Source organism: Chrysochloris asiatica, unplaced genomic scaffold (genome assembly GCF_000296735.1).
Source record: "Chrysochloris asiatica unplaced genomic scaffold, ChrAsi1.0 scaffold00140, whole genome shotgun sequence".
Lineage (NCBI taxonomy): Eukaryota > Metazoa > Chordata > Mammalia > Afrosoricida > Chrysochloridae > Chrysochloris > Chrysochloris asiatica.
The window spans coordinates 2,889,249-2,913,339 of record NW_006408658.1 but is presented as its reverse complement, the minus strand read 5'-3'; the positions used below and the strand labels follow the sequence as shown (position 1 = coordinate 2,913,339).

The 24,091-nt window shown below is 40.0% G+C and overlaps 1 protein-coding gene across 1 annotated transcript; it reads right to left on the bottom strand.

Annotated features, from left to right (window-relative positions):
* Positions 1–2,827: 2,827 nt before the first annotated feature.
* Positions 2,828–3,796, bottom strand: LOC102830128 (olfactory receptor 52B2-like). The gene has a single exon (XM_006870312.1). The coding sequence runs from the start codon at positions 3,794–3,796 to the stop codon at positions 2,828–2,830; it is 969 nt and encodes a 322-aa protein (XP_006870374.1).
* Positions 3,797–24,091: the final 20,295 nt, after the last annotated feature.

The window sequence follows — 24,091 nt, the reverse complement described above, 5'->3', positions numbered from 1 at the left end:
ATGCGTAGTAGAACCCTCCGAGGATGGAGCTGGGGTGCCCACTAGCTCAGGCACCCCTATAGTCACCAGAATGGAGGTGCGCAGACAGCAAGGGACCAGTGAAGATACCAAAAGAAAAGAATGTCCACACCTTTATCTCAGCGGTTCTGCCAGGAATCTGTGGCCGCTCTGATCCTTCCGCCACGTGGTCTCACCCAAGATGGCGGCTCCTGGCGCAGCCAAGCAGCCCGGACTAGAAAGCAATAGATTTCTTGTTTCTGCCACAGATTCCCCCAGCTGTGAGCCTTCCAACCTTCTAAGTATTCCTTTATATGCAGTTCAGAGTTCTGGGACCAGCCCCTGAACCTGCTTGGTCAGGTATTCTGTGTTGTTGTTGGCGGAGCTCTCTGTTATATGTCCACCTGATCCACCATCTTGTTTGTTCCTCCTCGATTCTGATATTCATAAGATTTTTAATGACTAACTTTTCTGAAATGGTCGTTCTCGCTTCCTACTCTGCCTCAGTCTGGAAGTTCTGCTGAAATCAATTCACCATGGGTGCCCTGCTGGTATTTAAAATACCAGTGGAATTGCTCTAGCATTACAGCAATACACAATTACCACAGTACAACAAACTACCAGATGAGAGGTGGGTGGTATGTGGTATATATGGTTGATTTCATTCAGTCTTCTCAACAACCTTATGAGGCACTATTGTTATCTTAATTTTATAGATGAAAAAAACATGGTGACTATAAATATTAAATAAATTTCACACGTTCATGCAGGTAGAAAATTATGAAGACAGGGTTTGATCTTGATATGACTCCAAAAGGAGCTCTGGTAGTGTAGTGGTTACAAATCGGGCTGCTAACCTCAGGGTCAGCAGTTCAAAACTACCAGCTGTTCCATGGGAAAAAGATGAGGCTTTCTGCTCCCGTAAAGATTTACAGCCTCGGAAACCCTGTACAGGGTCGCTATGAGTGGGAACCAACTCCATGGCACATAACAAGAGCAACAACGTCATCCACTTAACTATTTAGTGGTAACATCAATGTGTGTCAAAACCAAGTACTTGTTAGGAATACACCTGAGAGTTAGATGTCAAGAAAACTCCATAATTTCAAACTTAGTGAAGTTGATGGGATCATCATAATACAGTGTTTTGGTTTTTAGTTCAGATGATAAGAACACTGAAAGAAAATTCAATTTGAGTAGAAGTTATAGATTCTGGAGAAGATATGCATTTAATAGGTAAATTTATGAGTTAAAAATTCCAAAGAGAATTCTGGGCTGGAGAAAGAAATATGGGACTCTTTAGTGTAGCTGAGAATATGATTTAGCAAGACCTTTTTATGAAAAGCATGAATGAAGGTCAGCATGGTAAATTTCAAGAAACAGTTTTTGCTAACCTGGCCATAAAAATTATGCTGTAATCCCCAACTCTGGATCTAGTTAGAAGACAGATAGAAGACTCAAGAGTACCCTGTTTCCTCCTACTCTTTGTATTCCCTGGTTTCTGCATTACAAGCAAACCAAAACCAAACCACTGCCATCAAGTGGATTCCAACTCATAGAGACTCTACAGGACAGAGCAGAACTGCTCAATAGACTTTCCACGGCTGTACATCTTTACAGACTCCCTCATCTTTCTCCCTTGTTGTGGTTGATGGGTTCCGACCACTGACCTTTCAGTTAGCTTACCAATGCTTAACCTCCTGCACCACCAGGGTTTCTGCATTATCAGTAAAAGGTTAAAAAATCAGATGCATTGTGGGTTCTATAGTGGACTTGCCCCCAGAGTGCCAAACAACGTTTATGCAGGGCTTGTTTATTAATGACTGGTTCTGTGGACTAATGTAACTGGTTGTTTTAGTGCCATGTTCTGACTTCAGGAAGACAATTATGCACTCACTCATGCTTTCATTCAGTTTAGGCATTTATTATATACCAGGCATCTTGTAATCCACTGAGGGTACAGATATGAATCACACACACTTATCTGATTTCAAACTTACAATCAATTGAGGGTACAGATAAATGAAAAACCCATTGTAACCCATTACCCATATTTGGAGATTTGTATAAGATGTAATAGACATACAAATATAAGAGGCTTGACTTGCCGGGGAAGACTGTTGTTGTGAAGTGCCGTAGAGTTGGTTCCAACCCATAGTGACCCTGTATAGAGTTTCCAAGGAGCAACTGGTGAGCTTGAACTGCTGACCTTGTGGTTCAAACTGACTTTGCAATCTAGCTCATTAACCCACAACATCATTCCAGGCCAGGGAAGTTTAGTAAAGATTTATCAGGAAAGACAGTTCCAGAACTGAAATTTGAAGACTGTGCAAAAGTTTTTGAGATGGCCTAAGGGTTTGCATTGCTGGGATTCAAGAACACCTGCCTTCATACAAGTGAGTGGAAAGCTACTTGATTCTTTACAAATATTCAATGCATACCTTTGTATTTTAAAAAATTAAACCACCTTTAAATGCTAAATACAAATTATTTTCATTCATTTGTTCATGCCCTCACTTCATGTGGTATTCAATTCCCTATGTTTCTAGAACATACCTGGTCTTCTGAAGATACCAAATGTTCATATCAGAATCATGTATGCTTGATAATCATTTCTGGATTGTGGAAGAGGAAGGTGAGAAGAAGACAGAAAAACAAAAAGAAACTGAAGAAGGCGATAAAGAAGTGGGAGAGAAAAGTGGGAGAAAGAAGAAGATAGAGAAGAAGAAAGGAATAGGAGGATGTTCAAAAGCTCTTCCATTCCTGGGAATTTCTGCATTTGACAACTAGTTTTCTTGATGGAACTGGAAGTGGAGATTCTAGGGAACCATTAGCCCAGAAAGGAAGCATAGCACCAAGCCTTCACCTCAAAGACCCGGTGGGCTATGCCCTCTCGAATCTGTTTAGTCTTCACACCATACACAATAGGGTTGAGCATTGGTGGCACCACCACATAAAGATTAGCCAGTAGGATATGGACATGTCGAGGAATGTTACGGCCAAAGCGATGGGTCAATAAGGTGAAGAATGATGGAACATAAAACATAAGGATGACGCAGAGGTGGGAGCCACAAGTACTGAGGGCTTTGTGCCGAGCATCCTGGGAGGGCAAACGAAATACCGCATGGAGGATGAGTGAGTATGACACAGCAATGAGGATCACATCCAATATGACCATTACAATGGGTACTGAGAAGCCATACCAGATGTTAATAGTGATGTCAGCACAGGCTAAGCGGGCTATTCCAATATGCTCACAGTATGAATGTGGGACGATGTTGGTCTGGCAGAAGGGCAGTCGCTTCAGCAAAAAGATCACTGGGAAGATAATGCAGAAGCTTCGGGTGACAATGGCCAGAGCAATCCTTCTCACAACAGGCCATGTTAGCACTGATGTATATCTCAGGGGAGCACAGATGGCCACAAAGCGGTCAAAGGCCATGGCCAGGAGGATGGCTGACTCCCCAACAAACATCACGTGGACAAAGAAGACTTGAGTGACACAGGCATCAAACACAATTTCATGAGCATGGAGCCAGAAGATGGCTAAGGCCTTGGGCACAGTGGTGGTGGATAGCAAGACATCTGTCATGGCCAGCATGGAGAGGAAAAAATACATGGGTTCATGAAGGCTGCGTTCTGTGATGATGACCACCATCAGGAGACCGTTTCCCAGGACTGCAGTGATGTACATGAGGCAGAGGGGAATTGACAGCCAGATGTGATAAACCTCTAGCCCAGGGATGCCAACTAAGACAAACACTGTAGGGTGGAAGATGGTAAGGTTGGTACGAGACATGATGTGGTCCTCTAAAATGACTGAGGAGCTGATGAGTCTGCTAAAAGGAATAGGAACAGAAAGCATTTCTGAAGATGTGTGGAAATCATCAATGATAGCATAGATTTTTTGGATTTTGAGATACTCCAGCGCACAGTTCCCCAGAGAATGCTTAATTTGATGTAGACATTACTTCTGACCATCAGCACCTCACTTGCTTGTAAAATGTCTGCATGAGTTATGCTTCAAATAGAGGTTTCACCCTGCCTTTAACCTTTGTGAACCCACCCTACTTTTCTGACTTCCTTCTACATGTTTCTGCAGAGGCATTTATCTCCTACCCTTGTTGTATTTGTACTTTTCACTCCTTTTATATCACCTTAAATTTTCTCCTCTTCCTCTTCTACATATCCAAATCTTAACCTTAAAAAGCCTTCTTAAAATTTAATATGATACTTTGCAAAGGCCATGTTCATAATAACATCTCCTTCCTAAAGATCTATTAACTAAACTGTATGTTTTTTCCATTTGATTATATTTAATCATATTAAATTTAGGTAGCTCTTACCTTGAATATTTTACATGAGACTTTCCTAACATAATGGAAGTTGGCGCTCCCTGTGCAAGAAAATAGATTACCAAGTAGAAATCTAGAAGAAGCCTGAAAGAGGTATTTCTTCACTCTGTCCCAGATTAAAATCTTCCCCAAAGACAGTGAGAGGGAGACACGAGGTGAGACTGTGAGATGTTATCTTCATTACCACTTTCTCATAAACTTCTCATGCTTCTCCTCCAAGCAATTCCAAAAGATTCGTGCTTTTGTCTATATATCTTTATTCATCGAAGTCCCACAGGAAAATTCTTCTAAGTAGAGAATCAACACTTTACCCCATATTTGTACATTGGTATTTACCTTTGCTGCAAACATACCTATGAATATGGTGGAGTGTACAGCAGACAAAATGATGAAAACTTCTTAGATATTTTCAAATATCTTATAGCAATGAGTAACTGAGTCTGGGGTTTAGGACCATAGTCTCAGAGGACACAATGGTCAATTGGCATAACATAGTCAACAAAGACAATGTTCTACACCCTGCTTTGGTGAGTAGCGTCTGGGATCTTAAAAGCTCTTTAGTGGCCATCTAAGGAAGGAGCTCTGGTGGCATAATGGTTACGAATCGGGCTGCAAACCTTCAGGTCAACAGTTCAAAACTACCAGCTGTTCCGCGGGAGAAAGATGAGGTTTTCTGCTCCCATAAAGATTTACAGCCTCGGAAACCCCGAACAGGGTCACTATGAGTCGGAACTGACCACGGCACATAACAACAACAACAAGGTGCAACTATTGGCCTCTTCGTATGCGGAAGAAAGAAAAATGATGAAAATTTAAGATGTTTGGAATCAACTAGTCCAATGGACCAATGTGAAATTAGTTAATTAGACAACAACACAAGTAAGGTATGCTCACCAAAGAATGGTCAATCATTTGAGAGCAAAGGGCAACATTTATCTAAGGGCAAAGTTGAGAATGGATGGGAAGGAGGGTGGAATGGAAGCATGAACCACAGGGAAGTGGTATAATTTTTACCATGGAGAAGATTGCAATCATTGAAATGAAACAAAGTGTATGTTTTGTTGAACATAAAACTGATGCTTTTTCCTGAAAAGCTTCACTCAATTCACAATTTTTTTAAAAAATTTAAAGAGCAAAAGGTAATAAATAAACACCAGATATATATATGATAACGGTATCAAGAATGTCCCAGGGAGGAGGGCATGCAAAGAAATAAAAGCCCCAATATATGAATCCATCCCCCTACCTCTAATCAGATGCAATTGCTCAGAGTATGACAGACTCTGGGAGAGAACAATAGAACATCAGGTGGGTTCAAAGAGGACCAGATTCCAACAAGTAAGGATCTATGGCAGACTAATAATTTGGCATCTTCTTGCTCCTAAATGAATGCTAGCAGTTGAAAGTCACCCAGAATCTCCAAGAGATAAAAGTCTACTGTTCGGCTTCCATGAAGATTACAGCCAAGAAACCCCTGTGGGATAATTCTTCTTTGCCACATGGGACCCCTATGAGTCTAAAATGGACTCAACAGCACCAAATAACAAGCCAATCTCTTTTAAATACTGTTCACCTTTTAGATGAAAGGCTCAGCTTTTCTAGGAGAAACACAAAGGTGGGCCCCTGGTGGCATTACTCAGCCTCTATTCTAAAACGCTGGCCCCAAATTTATATAAAGAAAAGCCCTACTAGGAAATAAACCTTTTTTTTTTTTTTTAAGAAGGAAATTTACAAAACTTTTATTTTCGCACCACTTTTACCAATTCCCCCAGTTACTAACGGGTTCTTTCTTAAGACAATAGTAACACCTGATATAAGTTTTCATAAAAACAGTTTCATCTATCTTGACACGGTTCTAGTGATGTTCTATTACTTCAAAAGTGAGACAGTAAAGGTGGGGTGGGGAGAGGAACAGCAAGACCTGGCTGACTATTAAGAAAGTTCTGGGACAAAGCTTTTATTTGAATGAAAGGAAGAATTTTTATTTCATTCAGTAGCTGCCGCTGATTTGGCAAACATGTTTGGTGGTTTCTAGGCTCATTTATCAGAGACTCAAAAATGACAAGAGAGGAAACTTAAAGGCATAAAAAGCCTCACAAAAAGTGCCTTCCATAGTCCTAGGAGGATATCCATCTGAACAAGAAAAGAAGTCCGAATGATAGAGAAAGGCAATGAACCATGTTGTGTGGGAGACAACACAGGGCTGTAGGTGAGGACACAAAACTCCGGAGCCAGACTTCCCAGTTCATTTCCCAGTCCTTTCCTGACTAGTGGATGGTTTTGAAGTTACTTCACTTCTATCTGCCTCAAGTTTTTCACTTGTAAGACGTGAATAACAATAAACTTAGCAAGGTAATTGTGAGGCTTAAATCTTTATATCGTACTTATAAGCATGAGCTATTATTTTTACTTATAACTGTGTGTTTTTTTTCCAGTAGGCAAAAAATATATTTTTTTTTTAACTATTTAGAAACACTAAAGTCATATTTTGCAGAAATATGAATAAAGGAAATCTTTTCCCAGAAAAAAAAAAAGATGAGGGAATGGGAGAAAAGACATTCTCAAGAAGACAAAGAAAGGCAACAAGACCAAACTTCTCAGATGGATCCAGACTCAGAACATACACCTGAGAGCTTTGTTCAATACACCAGGCAATTCCTTAATGCATGGACTTAGCTTGGGTCATTATTACCTTTCCAGACTTCCTTAAATGCTTTGAAAATATCTGTCTCTGTCAGTAGAAACAAAGAGATTCAGTCCATCATGTTAGTATATGGTGGTGTATCATGCACAAACATTATCTCCCATGTTCTTGTGATATGACAGCAAAATTGTGGAAAACCTCAGCTCCAAGCCGCCATCTCTTCCTTTACCAATTTCTATACCAGAAAACTGCATTAAGTTCATGGATAAAATGAATTGAAAGGTAATGGATTTATCCCACTAACTTTTTGAAGATCCCTTGTATGTTTTCTACAAAATGCAAGACAGGGGGATAGAAAGAGAGGATTTTTCAGATGTGGATACAGTTGACATCTAGATTCCCAAGAGAAATTTTCCTCAAGAGCCTTCCTCCTTTTGGGACTGGGGAATCCACAGCCGTAAGCACAAAGCCTAGCACATCATAGGTACTTAGGAACTAGCTGAACAAAGGAAGCGTGGAGTTAGTGAACTAATCTTTCTCCAATAGCTTTCTTATTTTACCAAAAATGAAATGGTGATTAAAAGCTGAATTGTTTTCATAAATAGCCCCATAAATATCCCTATCTTAATTGTGTTTGGTTCTGATCACTCTATAGACTGCCCTGTAACCTACTTTTATTACAAGTTGTTTTATCAGCAAGTCTCTGTGCCCTAGAGTCTCTTTGTGCTTTATTTCATCCCTCTTTGCATTCCCAGTCCTACCTCTAACCAGCATCCACAGCCTACTGACAGACACCTCAGTCCCACAGTCCCACTGATAGCTTCCCCATGGTCCATACGCCCCCTGTGCCCATCGTGCTGCAATCCTTTACTGGAACTTTGATTCATTCATCCCTCACTCTCCCATTGCCTTTCTCCCAGCTCCCAGTCTCTCTCCCTTGCAGCTACTCTTAAACACACACACACACACACACACACACACATACCCCTGCCAATCCCTCCACCTTCAATTCTTTTAAACTCACCTACTACAACAGTGTGGTGCTGTAGGATAAGCACTGCATTGTTAACACAAGGTGGGTGGTCCAACCCACCAGCTACTCCTCAGAAACTCTATACAGAGTCGGAACTGGCTCAATGGCACTTAACAACAACTACAGCACAGTATCAAATGACCGATTTTAAAGGGTGGTAGAGAAGAACTATAAACAGCTTATTCCGAGAGAAGAATGAGAAGAAACAAGTAGGCTGGAGACTGAGCATGCTGGCATGAGGGATATCTCTGCTCCCACTTTCTACAGGGCCTTTATATCTAGATACTGAAAAACCACATGCTCCTTCTCCTGGAGGTAGGTATCAGTCACCCCTGGGATCATTTACCCCGAGGTCAATGAGGCAAGGGAAAAATGAAAACTCCTCTCCTAGTGTCAAGAGGGAACAAAAACTAAACAGGTAGTTGTTTCAGATAAAATGTACTTAGACTATTTAGAGGCATAGCATAAAGATAGAAATAAGACAGAAATCCCATCATCATCATAATAATATAAATGCTAACATTTTCAAGGCCTACAAGTTTCAAAGGCATCCTGGTTGCCTAATGGTTAAGTGCCCGGCTGCTAACCAAAAAGTCAGCAGTTCAAATCCACCTGCAGTTTCACAGGGAAAATGACCTGGTAATCTGCTTCCTAAAAGGTTACATCCCAGGAAACCCTATGGGACAGTTCTACTGTTGTCATATAGGGTCAGTAGGAATCCAAATTGACTCAAAAGAACGTGACAAATATTTGTTGAGCTACATCTTTGTCACTGGGTTAAGAACTTGACATAAATTACCTCATTTAATTCTCACAACAACCCAAAGAGAAAAGACACTATCATTATACCCATTTGACAGATAATACAATAGAGACTTAGAGAGACTTCGTAGCTGATAAGGAAAGAAGGAAGACAAAGGCCCTAAGGCGAGCATGTTAAAGCATTCAGATTTAGTCCAGAAACACTGATTATGAGTGCTGAGAAAAGTCATTTTGAAGCAACTCTACAGTATCAATAACTCAATGCAAGTTCCAGAAGAAAAAATATGGGATACAATAAAAGGAAAGACGATAAAAAAATCTTTCACTAGTGAAAGAAAATTTATCTTGTGTGAGAGTTTAAAGTATTCTAACATTTTTTAGAAGGAAAGTATATTTTCCACCTCCATCTTGTAACTGTAAGAGTAAGATGCTGTTGTTGTTAGGTGGCCTTGAGTCAGGTCTGACTCATAGTGACACTGCACAACAGAATGAAATACTGCTTTTGATGTTAATATTGTTGCATAATCTCTACATTCTTCTGGATCACCTTTCTTTATGGGTCACTTCCAATATTTTGGCTAAGTCTTCCAAATTTCTTGGCAGAGATTACTGAAGGCCTCCAGCACTGGATCCGTTTGCGGAAACATTTCCATTTTATTCCATCAATTCCTAGAGCTTTGTCATTGGCCAATCAATGCCTTCAATCAATCAATGCAGCCTGGACTTCTTTCTTTATTAGCATCAGTTCTTGATCATAGGTTCCTCTTGAAATGACTGAACATCAACCATTTCTTTTTAGTACAGTGACTCTGTGTATTCCTTCCATCTGCTTTTGATGTTTTCTGCATCATTCAATATTTTGCCTGTGTAATTGTTAAGTGCTGTTGTGTCAGTTCTGACTGATAACTCTGTATGGGGTTTCTAAGGAGGAGCTAGTGGATTTGAACTGCCAACCTTTCAGTTATCAGTTCAGTGCTTACCCTCCAGTGCCACACCAGGACACCATTTGCCCATGAAGTCCTCTAATATTGCAGCCTGAGACTTGAATTCTTTCTTCAGTTATTTAAGCTTGGAAATCCCTTTAGATTTTTTCTAACTCCAGGTCTGTGCACATTTCATTATAATACTTTACTTTGTCTTCTTGAGCTGCCTTTTGTAATTTTTTGTTTCAGATCTTTTACTTCATTTCTTCCATTCATTTTAGCTTCTCTGTGTTCAAGAGCAAATTTCAGAATCTCTTCTGACATCCATTTTGGTCTTTCCTTTGTTTCCTGTCTTTTTAATAATCTTGCTTTCTTCCTGTGTGATGTTCTTGATGTCAACCCATCAATCCTCTGATCTTTGGTTATTAGTATCTAATGTGTCAAATCTGTTCTTAACATGGTTTCTAAATTTAGGTGGTATATACTCAAGGTCATATTTTGGCTCTCGTGAACTTGTTTTTACTTTTCTTCAGCTTCAGCCTGAACTTGCGTTCTACAATCAGCCCCGATCTTGTTTTGGATAATGATATTGAGCTTCTCCAACGTCTCTTCCAACAGGTGTAATCAATTTGATTCCTGTGTATTCTGTCTGCTGAGGTCCATGAGGATAGTCACTGTTTATATTGTTGGAAAAGGGTACTTGAAATGAATGAGTCATTCATCTTGCAAAATTCTATCAATCTCCAGCATTGTTATCACTAAAGCCATATTTTCCAACTACTGATTTTTCTTCTTTGTTTCCAACTTCCTTATTCCAATCACCAGTAATTGTCAATGTATCTTAACTGCATGTTTGATCAATTTCAGACCAACGAAATTAGTAGAATTCTTCAATTTCATTAACAGTAGCTTTAGTGGTTGGTATGAAAATTTGAATAATAGTGGTATTAAACAGTCTTCCTTGCAGGCATATGAATATTATCCTGCCATAGACAGCATTGTATTTTAAGTGGCTCTTAAAGTGTTGTTTTTGATGATGAAATGTCACATTATTTCTCTTTAATTTGCCATTCCTGATATAGTAAACCTTATGATTATCAGATTCAGAATGGTCAATACCAGTCCATTTTAGTTCACTAATACCTTTGGTTATCAATCTTTATGCATGCCATTCCATTTTTTATGACTTCCAACTTTCCTAGATTCATACTCCATACCTTCCACATTCTGAGTGTTAAGGAATGTTTGCACCTGTTTCTTCTCATTTTGACTTGTACCCCATCAACAAATGAAGGTCCTAAAAGTTTTGCTCCATCCACATCATTAAGATCAACTCTACTTTAAGGAGGCAACTCTTCTCCCGTCGTGTTTTGAGTGCCTTCCAATCTGAGGGGCTCAGCTTCTGGTACTACAACAATGTTTCTCTGCTATTCATAAGATTTTCAGAAGTCTGTCTTAGTCTGGAAGCTCCGTTGACACCTGTCCACCATGAATGACCCTGCTGGTATTTAAAATACTGGTGGCATAGCTTCCAGCATCACAGCCACACACAAGCCACCATGACAAACTGACAGAATGAGTGTGGAAACATGCTGCTAGGAACCCAATAAGGCAAAAAAAGAATAACTAAAAATAATGGCATCAATATAGCAATTGTACTCCTAGGTATTTACCCAAAAGATATAAAAACTAAGTCCACAAAATCCTTGAACATAAATACTCGATGAGTTTTGTTTGTAATACTCAGAAACTGGGGAAGAAATCAAATGTCCATCAATAGGAGAAATGAACTGTGGTATATTCATACAATACTATTCAGAAATTAAATAAACAATAAAAATATGCAGTGATGTAAATTAATCTCAAAATCATTATGCTGAGTGAAAAATGGCAGACACAAAAGCCTACACACGGTATGAATCCTCTCATTATTAATTCTTTGTAAAGTATTTATTGCCTATAAGAAGTTCTGCTGGCATTGACTGCTAATTGCTAGGTCAGTGGTTCAAACCCACCAGACAATCCATGGAAGAAACATAAGGCTTTTCCCTTATGTCCCATAAAGACGCACAGCCTTGGAAACCTATAATCCAATCTCCACAGGAGGTCGCAATGGGTTAGAATTGACTCAACGGCAGTGGGCAATAACATTAATAGGTTTTGTATAAGAATGGAAAAAGCCTAAAATAGCCAAGACACCCTTGAAGAAGAAAATCTAGTATAGCTTATACAGACAGCTCTGCTAGACACTAAATGACACAACTATGGTAATTAGGTCAGTATAATGCTGACACAAAGAGAGGTAACTAGAGCAAGGAACAGAAGAAGCAAGTTCCCAGAAACAGGCTCATAAAATAGTCCTAGATTTATGACGAAAATGGCACTGCAAAGCAGTAAGGAATTAAGGCCTTTTCAAGAAATGATGGTAGGACAGTTAATTATCAATATGAAAACCTCGCATCTTTTTATCTTCTTATACCAAAATTAATTATTGGTAGCTTTATATATTTAAATATGAAAGACAAAGCAAAAAAGAGGTTTAGAAAATAATTTGGACTGTATTATGTTGATTTACAAAAAAACCCCACAAACTTTAAGTTAAAAATTTATTAAACTTGACCATATTGAAAATAAGGACTACTACTCATCCTGAAGAGAGTAAACATGACAGCCACATAATAGGAAAATCTGTTTCTAATGCAGTGTGATGCAGTGAAATGTTTAATATGTCTCTTCTAGACGTAGTCTTTGTAACTTCCACCAAATAACTTTTTCCTATGGGAGAAGATGCTGATGGGTTTATCTGATTCAGTTCTAAGTGACTGTTAGCAAGGCTAATTGTTTCCGTAAAAACTTAGAACTCTTAACATGGATATAAAATGATTCATCTCAGAAGCAGGAACAGGGATCTTATTAACAGCAAGAAAGAAGAGCCAGGAGTGGAGTGTATCCTTTGGGTCCCCAAATCCCTGAACAGTGAACCTCCTCAGTCCAGGAAAAGAAAGCAATGACACCAGCAAAGAAACAGCAGAGGCATGGCAAAGGAGTGGCTGCAGCAGAACCCAGAGCCAGAGCACGTGTAGCATGGAGCAAGTGTAGCCTAGTGCCTTTGGGAGAACCACTTGTGGAGGTTACCTCGAGGCACTTAATAGAGGAGCTACATTTGCTGACCTATGGATGTAGAACTGAGCACCTATGGGCTGAAGCTCATAGGGTAGTGAAGTGCCCTTTGTGTATTTATCAACAGTGAAGAGCTTTGTAACATGACCTGAGCAAGGCAGAGGCCAGGCCAAGGGACTGAGGGCCAGAGAGAGGCCAGTCTTTGGACAGGACAGAGAAGAGGCTGTCCTAAACAAAGAGCTGTATCCTGAACATTTTCTAATCTTGATTAAATTTCTTAATTAATCCCATAATCATAAATATTGTCAAGAGTTCTGTGTGACCACTGCACCCAGCTGAGAAGTAGAGTGTGCTATGGGACGGATGGATGGGGTCTGAATTGGCAAAGGAGAGAAGAGATTGGAGGTATGTCTGACTTCAGCCTCAAAGGATCTTCTTCAAGCAGTCTTCGGTAGACCAAACCATAATTGGTCTCCTCAACCAATATTGGTCATTTTATACCATTGTTGTTAAGTGCCATCAAGTCAGTTCTGATCGGTAGTGACCCTGTATAGGGTTTCCAAGGAACAATTGGTGGGCTTGAACAGCACCACACCAGGACTCCAAGACTGGTTATTGTTGTTAAGTACCATCGAGTTGATTCCAACCCATAGCGGCCCTGTATAGGGTTTCCAGGGAGCAGATGGTAAACTTGATACACCCTCCTTACAGATCAAATGACTTTGCAGTCTGACGCATTAGCTCACAGTGCCACACCAGGACTCCAATTGGAGACTTAATTTTCACTGTGTATCTTTTTATAACTCTTGTAACTCACAAAATAGTTTTTTCCTATTAAATGTTCACCTCATGAATATTTTGTGCAATGGGTATGAATTAGTTGTTCAAAAACAAATAAAAAATTGATATTTAAAAAATGTTTTGCTATGCCTCACATGGAAGTAAGTGATTACATGAGTTAAGGGGATTCAGGTTCCTAAGTTAATTCTATAAATAGGTACAGCGTAGCTTTGGAGGCAAGGATGGTCACTATGACCTCAGCATGCAGGAGGGGCAGAGCTTCCCTACTGCATATGATCAAAGGCTGACTCAACTGAAAAACTGGAAGGAATGACCTAGTTGCAAAAGAAGGGGATACAGATAAGGAAAGCTGGTATGAGTTTTGAGAAACCTTAGATGTCACCTACCCATATCCCTACCAGAACCTGTCTTAGTGATCCAGCGTAATTCTAACTGAAATACCACAACTAGATGACTTTAACAAATAGAAACTTATTCTCTCATAGTTTAGGAGACTAGATGGCCAAATGCAGATCACTGATTCTGGAGAAAGTCCTTGTCCAGCATTCCTTGTAGTTCTCAATGTGTCTTGGCATCAGTCTTCCTCTGGACCTAGGGGCTTCATAGTGCAAGGACCCCAGGTCCAAATAACACACTTCACTCCCTGCTCTTCTTCCTGGGTGGCAGTGGGTCCCTCTATCTCGGCTCACTTTTTTTGCCTTTTATATCTCCAAAGAGACTGACTCAAGATACCACTTAATCCTGTAGATTGCATCTGGCTTCATTAATATCATGTTGTTGTTAAATGTTGTCAAGTCGGTTCCGACTCATAATGACTTTGTCACAAGGAACAACTGATGGGTTTAAACTGTTGATCTTGCAGTTAGCAGTCAGTGCTTATCCTGGAGTGCCACACCAGTACTCCCATTAACATCATGGAAGTGAGAATTTACAATGCATACGATAATTGTATATCACATCACATCATGGTGATAACTGCATTATATTATATCTCATCATGGAAGTGATAACCATATCTAAACTGCTAAACCACTGAGAATCCCGGCCCAGCCAATCTGATACAGCACCTTAACTATTACACTGAATTTCACCAGATTCTATTATAGTGAAGAGGGAGAACAATTACTTTCCTAATTCTATAATGTCAGCACCAACACATCCATTTTCCTAGGGATTAGGGACCCCCAGTACTCCCACAGCTTTATGAAGTATTGAGGATCTTCTCAAGGAACTGCTGGGAAAACTGAGACAGATGGAGCTAGTGAACCTTAAAGATAGAATGGGTAGAGTGATTCTAAGAAACCTTGCATGGCTCCATAGATGGTGCCACTTACTCTTACTTTAAATGACAGGAGCCCTTAGATTAGAGTCCTAAAACTGAGGGAGGGTGAAGCCTGGATTAATGAAGTACCACGGATCACAGAAGGTTTCATACTGATCTGGGAATTGAGATTTGAAAATTGAAAACTTCCATTAGTAAGTTTCTGAAAGAAGATTCAGTACTGAGTGACACTATTTTGTTGTTGCTGTTAGATTCCATCTAATTGGTTCCAGCTCATAGCGACCCTATGCACAACGAGGTCTGGTGCCAGCCTTATAATTGTTGTTACGTATGAGTCCATTGTAGCTGTCACTGTGTCCATTCATCTCCTTGGGGGTCTTCCTTCTTTGTGCTGACCTTCCACTTTACCAAGCAGGATGTCTTTCTTCAGAGACTGGTCCTTCCTGTCAACATGGCACTCTGGGACCATTATCAATGAATGGAGAATCTACTCTTATGAGTTGCTGTTCTTGGGTTATTGTGAGCAGAAACCCATAGAACAGGCCAATATAAGCACAAGTCTTTGAGAACCTTGTCTAACAGGAGGGATTAGTGGTAGCTGCACTAGCCAAAGTGAGAAAATCAGGATCAACATTAAACAGAATCTCCCTTTCCCATTTTCCATTAACTGCTAAAGCAATTGCAGAGTCAGTCCAATGACCCTCAGGACTGCACCTGTCTCTGGGGAGCAAACTCTGGCACATAGCCCCACACGGTCACAGTGCAGTGTTAGACCTCCCTCCCGTAATGGTCAGTGAAACAGGAAAGATACAGCCAGGTGACCTCCAACATGTACTCGGGGAGCCCTCAATAAAAATGGCCTGGGGTTTTAGAAATCAACTCAAGAACTTTTCTAGATAGAAAGTCAATGATATTCCTTAATACATCTTAGATTACTGGAGAGAAATGCATATTGTAGCATATTTCCAGGAACTTAATTACTTCAATTTTGGACTTGTTCGGCTAAAGGAGTCTATAATTTATCTTATGAACAATTTACAAGTAATTTTTGTGCAAAGAACTAGTATCCAGAACAGGCAGGTGACAGCCAAAATTCCCATTAGTTTTCTCACTTGAGGCCAAGGACATTTTTTTCCCAGTCATCTCCTTTTTGGCTCTCAACTCACTGCTTCCATCACCCAAGAACGCCTTTCCTCCTCTCACCATTTACTATAAAATAATTGCAGCTCTTTTTACATTTTCCTGTTCAGCATTCATAGGACCACCTGCCAATCCCAAAGTCCCCTGAACTCCTTCTCCCAAAATCAAATGCCTTTTCTCCTAACTATATCAGTTGCCTGTGATTAATATAACAAATCACCAGAAAGCTGGTGACTTAAAATGACATCAATTTATTCTCTCACAACTCAGGAGGTTAGAAGTCAAAAATCAGTATCACTGGGTTAAATTCATGGTATTGGTAGGGCCACACGGTCCCAGAAAGCTTTAGGAGAGAATCTGTTTCTTGTTTGGTGGCGTCTGATTTTCTAATCTTTTAACATTAAATTCTTGCCTGATTATAAAGGTAATAATTCTCTTCCTTCCTCTTATAGGCATACATGTGACTTCATTTAGGACTCATCCTGATAATCCAGGATAATCTCTTCATCTCAAAATCCTTAATCTCACCCACAAAAACCCTGCTTTCAAACAGTTACAGATTGTAGAGATTACAGACCTGACTTCTTTGGGATGTCTTTTTCAGCCTTCCAAAACTATCCCAGAAAGCTTCAGTTGTTCGTAGGTGCCATAGAGTCAGTTGTGACTCACAAAGACCTTATTCTCTACAGAACAAAGCACTGCCTGGTCCTGCACCAGCTTCATAATGTTTCCTGTGTTTGAGCCCATTGTGGCAGCCACTGTGTCAACCCATGTCATTGAGTGTCTTCCTTGTTTTCACTGAACCTCAATTTCACTAAACATGATATCCTTCTCGAGGGACTGGTCCCTCCTGATACTATACCCAAAGAAGTAAAACCACCCTTTCTTTTCAGGAGCATTCTGGCTGTACTTCTTCCAAGACAAGTTTGTTAGTTCTTCAGGCAGTCCATGGTATATTCAATATTCTCCACCAACACTGTAATTCAAAGGCATTAATTTTATTTCAATCTTTCTTATTCACTGAATAAGATGAAGCAATTGAAAATATCATGGTTTGTGTCAGTCACAAAACTCTCTCATTTGTTAAATCTCAACTGAAATATTTGAAGTAGTGGCTAAGAGCTAGACTGCTCAGGTTAATTTCCTCTCTCTGTCACTTACAAACTGTGTGACATTGAGCTAAGGAGGCCTAGTGGCACTGTAAAATATGCACTGACAGCTAATCACAAGGTTGGCAGTTCAAATCCATCAGACCCTCCATAAAGATTTATAGCCTCAAAAATCCTATATAGAGTCACTATGGGTTGGAACTGACTCAATGGCTGTGGACAGCATTGAGCAAGATAATCTCTCTCTGCCTTAGTTTCCTCACCTGCACAATGGAGGGGAAGTACCTTCACATGGGTAGTTCCAAGGAAGTGTTAACTATTATTATTATTTGGAGACTTCTCTGACACTGCCAAGAAGAGTTGGAGGCTCCTTCCTCTTTGCTACCATTGGAGTTTCCATTGACCAGAGTTAAAGCAATTGCCTTAATAATATTCTGACAGCTGCTTACATCATTGTGTACACTAGATTATGTGCTTCTTGAGGGCAGGGCCTGGTTGCCATTGTAGCCTCACTACTTGGCCCAAGACCAGGCACAAGAGACTAGTCAGCTCTGTTTAATCCCTTTTTTTAAAAATGCAAATTTGTTCCAACACAACTAATATATTAAGAAACTAAATTAACATGAATTTCCTGTTTCATTAATTAAGATTCCCTCCCAGAGAAAAACTAAGTGAACACAGAAAAGTGTACCCAATTGAAGCTGAACTATGTAACAATAACCAAAATGCACACATGCACACATCTCAAACAGCTTTCAACTACCTCAGTTCACTGGGAATAGTATGAGCTACCCTCACCCACATCTAGTGTTACAACTTTACATCAGATTTTAGATACGATTTCTTCCACCACGTCACAATAACTCATAAGCTGCAAGCCATCCAATAGTAACTTTCATTAGGAAACATCAGGTCTTTTTCAATGCAAAATGCTTTTTCCATTGTAGTACTAAATATGTGTAAGAAAACAAAACAAAAACTTCACTACCATTTTTAAATGGTTCCTTTATTTTAAAATATATCACAGATGAAATTTTTGTTGTTGTTTGCTTTTTTTTTTAAGTTTTCATTGAGAATTGAGGGAAGGTTTACAGAGCAGATCATCAATTTTACGTTCAGTGAATCATATACTTTGCCTTATTACATGGTTGCAATCCCCTCCATGTACCAACAGTAAACAGCATTTACTTCTATTCACTTTAACTAATGCATTCCTCCCTCTCTCTCCCCTTTGAAGGTACCTAATTATCATTCTCTTGAATTCTTTTTCAGATAGTTCTAAGAAACTTTTCTTCCTCAGAAACATCTTCTGGTTCTGCTTCTTATTCATGTGTTTGAGCCATTCTCTCTTGTTTCATTGTGTGGGATAAATTGTCTGTTATCCCTGGGGCATCATGAGGTTGGTCATATTTCTAAAAATAAACAGTGAAGTTGTGGACTTGGAGGGGAGAAATCTCTGGGGGGGGCTCCTACAATTCAAGGAGCTCAGAGGTGGTTGTGGAAGGGATGTGACAGCACAGTTCCTGGCCCTAAAAGTTCCTATTGGCCTCAGTTTTATCTATGTCTGGGGCAGGCAGTCATTGATGAAGCTGATTTTAGAATCTGTTAGGACCACAGGGAAGCTGAGGGCAGGGTGACTGGTTAAATGGTGGTCTGTTGGCTCTGTGAGTTCTGTAGGTCTGGAGCCAAGTTCGCCTGAATCCAGGCACCAAAGTAGCACACCAAAGCCATGCAGCCAGCCCCTACCTCACGTTGGTATGGCTCCTAACCATGCAGCTCTGAATTCTCAGACAGCAGGGTCTGCACTGAAGGGAGTATGAGGGTGGGAGCTGCTACACCCCTGATCACCAGGGAAGAGTGGGGGAAAAGAAGAAGTCACACTTTTTCCATCGGTTACGTGACTCTGCTCTACCAAGCCTCCCTCCACTGCCAAAACTGTTCACAAAATGGCAGAACCACGTCCGGCCGGCTGTTCACCGGTCAGTCTCCTCTCGCAAGCACTGCTCGGTCTTGCCTCCCATCAGGCACTCCATCTACCTCTCTAACCTTTCATCTGAAGTTCAGGGTGCCAGAACTTTTATCTATGTCTGTTTTATTTTGTCTCTTGTATCTTTGTTATAGAAGGCCAGTGTAATGAGTCTGCCTAGTCCACCACCTTGCCAGAAGTCCAAAAAAAAAAAAAGGTTTTCTTGATAAATGAAACAATCTATAATGGTTGCGGGAGAGGGGGTGTGTGGGTGGGGCAGGGGTTGGTAAGGGCAAGAGGAAAAATTATTCATAGGCCAAAGTGTGGACGCATGTTAACATGGGTGAAGGGCAGACAATATACAACAGGAGGGAGGTTAGCAGAGGAAAGATGAAGGTAGTGGAAGACACAGGGAGAAATGCAACAGTTAAAGTGAACAGAGATAAATCTGTTAACTGTTGGTACATGGAGGGAACTACAACCATGTAATGAAGAAAACATGATTTTTTTAATGTAAACTGATGCCCTGCTCTGTAAACCTTCACTCAATTCACAACAAGAAGTTGAAAAAAACTAAATAAACTTCTGCTGATTAAAAAAGAAGAAGAAGAAGATGCATTCACAATGACTGGTGATTGAAATGCAATAGTTAGAAACAAAGAGGAAGGATTAGTAATTGGGAAAAAATGGCTTTAGTGATAGAAATGATGCTGAAGATCACATAATAGAATTTTATAAGACCAATGACTTCTTCATGGCAAATACCTTTTTTAAAAGACATAAAATATGATTATACACATGAATCTTACAGATAGAACACACAGGAACCAAAATGATTACATCAATGGGAAGAAACACTCTTATCATGAGCCAAAATAAGGCCACGGACTAACTGTGGAACAGACCATCAACTGCTCCTGAGTAAGTTCAGGCTGAATTGAAGAAAATTAAAACAAGTCCATGAAAGCCAAAATAGGACCTTGAACATATTCCACCTGAATTTACAGACCATCTCAAGAACAAATTTGATGTATTAGACACTGACACCCTAATATCAGAAGTGCTGTGTGATGACACCAAAAACATCATACAGGAAGAAAGCAAAAGGTCATTAAGAAGACCAGAAAAAAAGAAAACACCCAAATGAATGTCAGCAAAAAGTCTGAAACATGCTCTCCAGTGTATAGATGTGAAAACAAATGGAAGAAATGAAGAGGTAAAAGAGCTGAACAGAAAATTTCAAAGGAAAGTTTGAGAAGACAAAGAAAAATAGTGGAATGAAATGTGCAAAGTCCTGGAGTTAGAAAACTAAAGGGGAAGAGTATGTTTAGCATTTCTCACAACAAAAGAACTGAAGAAAGAATTCAAGTCTTGATTTGAAATATTGAGGGATTCCATGGGCAAAATACTGAATGATGCAGAAGCATCAAAAGAAGATGGAAGGAGTACACAGAGTCACTGTAGCAAAAAAAGAAAATGGTCAATGTTCAACCATTTCAAGAGCTAGCATATGATCAAGAACCAATGGTACTAAAGGAAGAAGTTTAAGGTGCACTGAAGGCATTAACAAAGAACAAGACTCTGGGAATAGATGGAATACAAATCGAAATCTTTCAACAAACTGATGCAACAGTGGAGTTGTTCACTCATCTATACCAAGAAATTTGGAAGACAGTTACCTGGCCAACTAATTGGAAGAGATCCATATTTATACCCACTCCAAAAAGTGGTGACACAATGGAATGCAGAAATCATCAAATAATATTATCAATATTACATGCAAGTAAAATTTTGCTTAAGATAATTTAGAACTGTGAGACTACACCTACAAGAAACTGCTAGATACCCAAGCCAAATTCAGAGGAGGATGTGGAACTAGCGATATCATTGCTGAAGCTAGATGGATCTTGGCTGAAAGCAGAGAATACCAAAAAGATATTTACTTGTAACTCATTGGCTATGCAATATCTTTTGACTGTGTGAATCATAACAAGCTATGGATAAAATTGACAGAATGGGTATCTGAGAACATTTGATTGTACTCATGAGAAACCTGTACATAATCCAAGAGTCAGTCATCTGAACAGAACAAGAGGATACTGACCAGTTTAAAATCAGGAAGGATCCCAGCATTGTATTCTTTTGCCATACTTAATCAATCTGTATGCTGAACAAATAATTCAAGAAGCTGATTATATGAAGAGGATGGCATCAGGGCTGAAGGGAGACTCATTAAAAAAAACTGTGATATGTAGATATTACAATCATGCTTACTGAAAGCATGTTGTTGTTGTTATTAAGTGCCATCAAGTCAGTTCTGAATCATAGCGACCCTGTATGGGGTTTCCAAGGAACAGTTGCTGGGTTTGAACTGCTGACCTTGTGGTTCGCAGTCCAGTGCTGATCCTACAGCACCACGCCAGATATTGATGAAGATCAAAGACCACATACTTTTGTATGAATTGCACCTCAATGAAAAGAAAACAAAAATCCTCACCACTGGATCAGTAAACAACATCATGGCAAATGGAGAAAAGATTAAAGCCATCAAATATGTCACATTGCTTGAATCTACAATCAACACTCATGGAAGCAGCAGTCAAGAAATCAAGTGACAAATGGCATTAAACAAATCTGCTGCACAAGACCTCTATAAAGTGTTCAAGAGAAAAGATGTAAATTTGAGGACTAAGGTGCACCTGACCCAAGCTATAGTATTTCAAATGCCTCATGTAAAATTTGGACATTTGAATAAGAAAGACCATAGAAAAGTTGATGCATTTGAGTTATGATGTTGGAGCGGTATACTGAAAGTACCATGGATTGCCAGAAGAACAAATTTGTTGGAAGAAATAACAGCCAGAATGCTCCTTAGAAGCCAAGATGGTGAGATTTCGTTTCTCATACTTCAGACATAATATCAGGAGGGACCAGTCCCTGAAGAAGGACATCATGGCTGGTTAAGTGGGGGATCAGTGAAGAAGAGAAAGGCCCCCAACAAGATGGCTTGGCCATAGTGGCAGCAGCAATGGGCTCAAGCATAACAATGATTGTGAGGATGATGCAGGAGTAGCCCATGTCTTGTTCTGTTGTGTGTTGTTGTTGTTGTTAAGTGCCATCGAGTCGGGTCCGACCCATAGCGACCCTGTACAGGGTTTCCGAGGGTGTAAATCTTTACGGGAGTAGAAAGCCTCATCTTTCTCCCGCGGAGCAGCTGGTAGTTTCGAACCGCTGACCTTAAGGTTCGCAGCCCGATTCGTAACCACTACGCTACCAGAGCTCCTTCTGTTGTGTGTAGGGTTGCTATTTATTGGCACCAACTCAATGGCACCTCAGAACAACAAAAACATGGCAGTAGGCTAGCACTGGGCTTCTAGCCACTAGGTCAGCAATTCAAGCCCACCAGCTGCTCCTCAGAAACTTTATAAAGGGTTGCTATGATTTATAACCAACTTGACAGCACTTAACAATAACAACATGGTAATTCTATGTTTAACATTTTGAGAAACCACCAAACTGTTTTCCACAGTGATTGTATCATTTTGAATTTCCACCAGTAATGGATAACTATGTCAATTTCTCCATATACTTGACAATTTTTGTTCTTTTATTTTGTTTTGTTTTTATCTTAGCAATCCTAATGGGGGTGAACTGGTTTTTCACTTTGATTTTTATTTACATCTCCCTACGTGGTGCTGTAGGTTAAGAACTGGACTGATAATCTTAAAATGGGCAGTTCAAACCCACCAACTGCTCCTCGGAAACCCAGTACAGGGTCACTATGACTCAGAACTGACTCAACATCACTTAACAACAACAATGGCTAATGATGTACCGATGAAGATTTTTAGTATAGTACTCCTAACACCATTTCCCCCATAAATTCATTGTTTTTTATTGAGTGACTTTGTATAGTGTGGGGATTTTTAAAATATCTCATTATAGACACTTAGATTTGGTTGATGGCGAATAGTTATGTTTCATCTCCATGAATACCTAAGACTCTTGAAATTGTGGGAGTCCCTGCTAGTCAGCAGAATCTCTGTTTGGGCCAACAATAAAAAAGAATAAATAGTGTTTTCATATCCATCTACATGCCAGGCATTGTGATGATCAGTGACAATATTGTAGTTAATAAGAAACAATGCTTATAATCTATTCAGTCTAGATGGGAGAGAGACACACAATAATTAGAGCAGAGTGGGAAAGTTGCTATTAAAAAATAAAACAAGGTCTTCTCCCCCAGACTTCAGGGAGTCAGCAAAGACCTTCCAGAGGCTGTATCCCTTTTCCCTATATCTTTGCACTCCCGCTAGATGGTGTCCTTGCCTACCCCATCTCATCTCTGACTTCTTTATTTCCTGAGTTTCTGAGCCTATTAGCACTGAGCAAATAGGCAGAACAGGGAAGAGTTAATGTGGCGCAGATGGGAGGGGTAAGAGCGCTGAGGAAAGCAGGTAGGAAGCTACATAAAGGGCCCCTCAGGCATTGGTCTAAAAGAAGCTGTCCCCAGTCAAGCTTGCTCCTTTCTTGCTCATTCATTTATCCAGTTAATATTTACTAGATTCTTGCTGTGAACTCGATTTTGAGAGAAGTCAGTTCTACTTCCTCAATCTCTTCCAACATCAGAGATACTGCATATGGCTGTTACTCTTGATTCTAATTTCCTCCCTCTGTCACCTCTGCTCCTGCTGGCACCCCAGGAATGAAACTACTGTAGTAGGGACTCCCTCTGGCTCATGAAGAAGGAAGAGACAGAGAAGGGATGTTCCTTTTCATACTGTCATCGTTTTCACTGTCACCTTCCAGCTTCAACTGCAACTCTCCAGCTGGTGTTCAAGTGAAATACTTCATCAAGTTCAGAAAAATGTGAGCACCCCAAAAATCCCACCAGACTTTCTTCTGACAGGCCAGGCTTCCAGCTTCACTCCAGATCCCGTATACTTCCCCTTCTGCTTC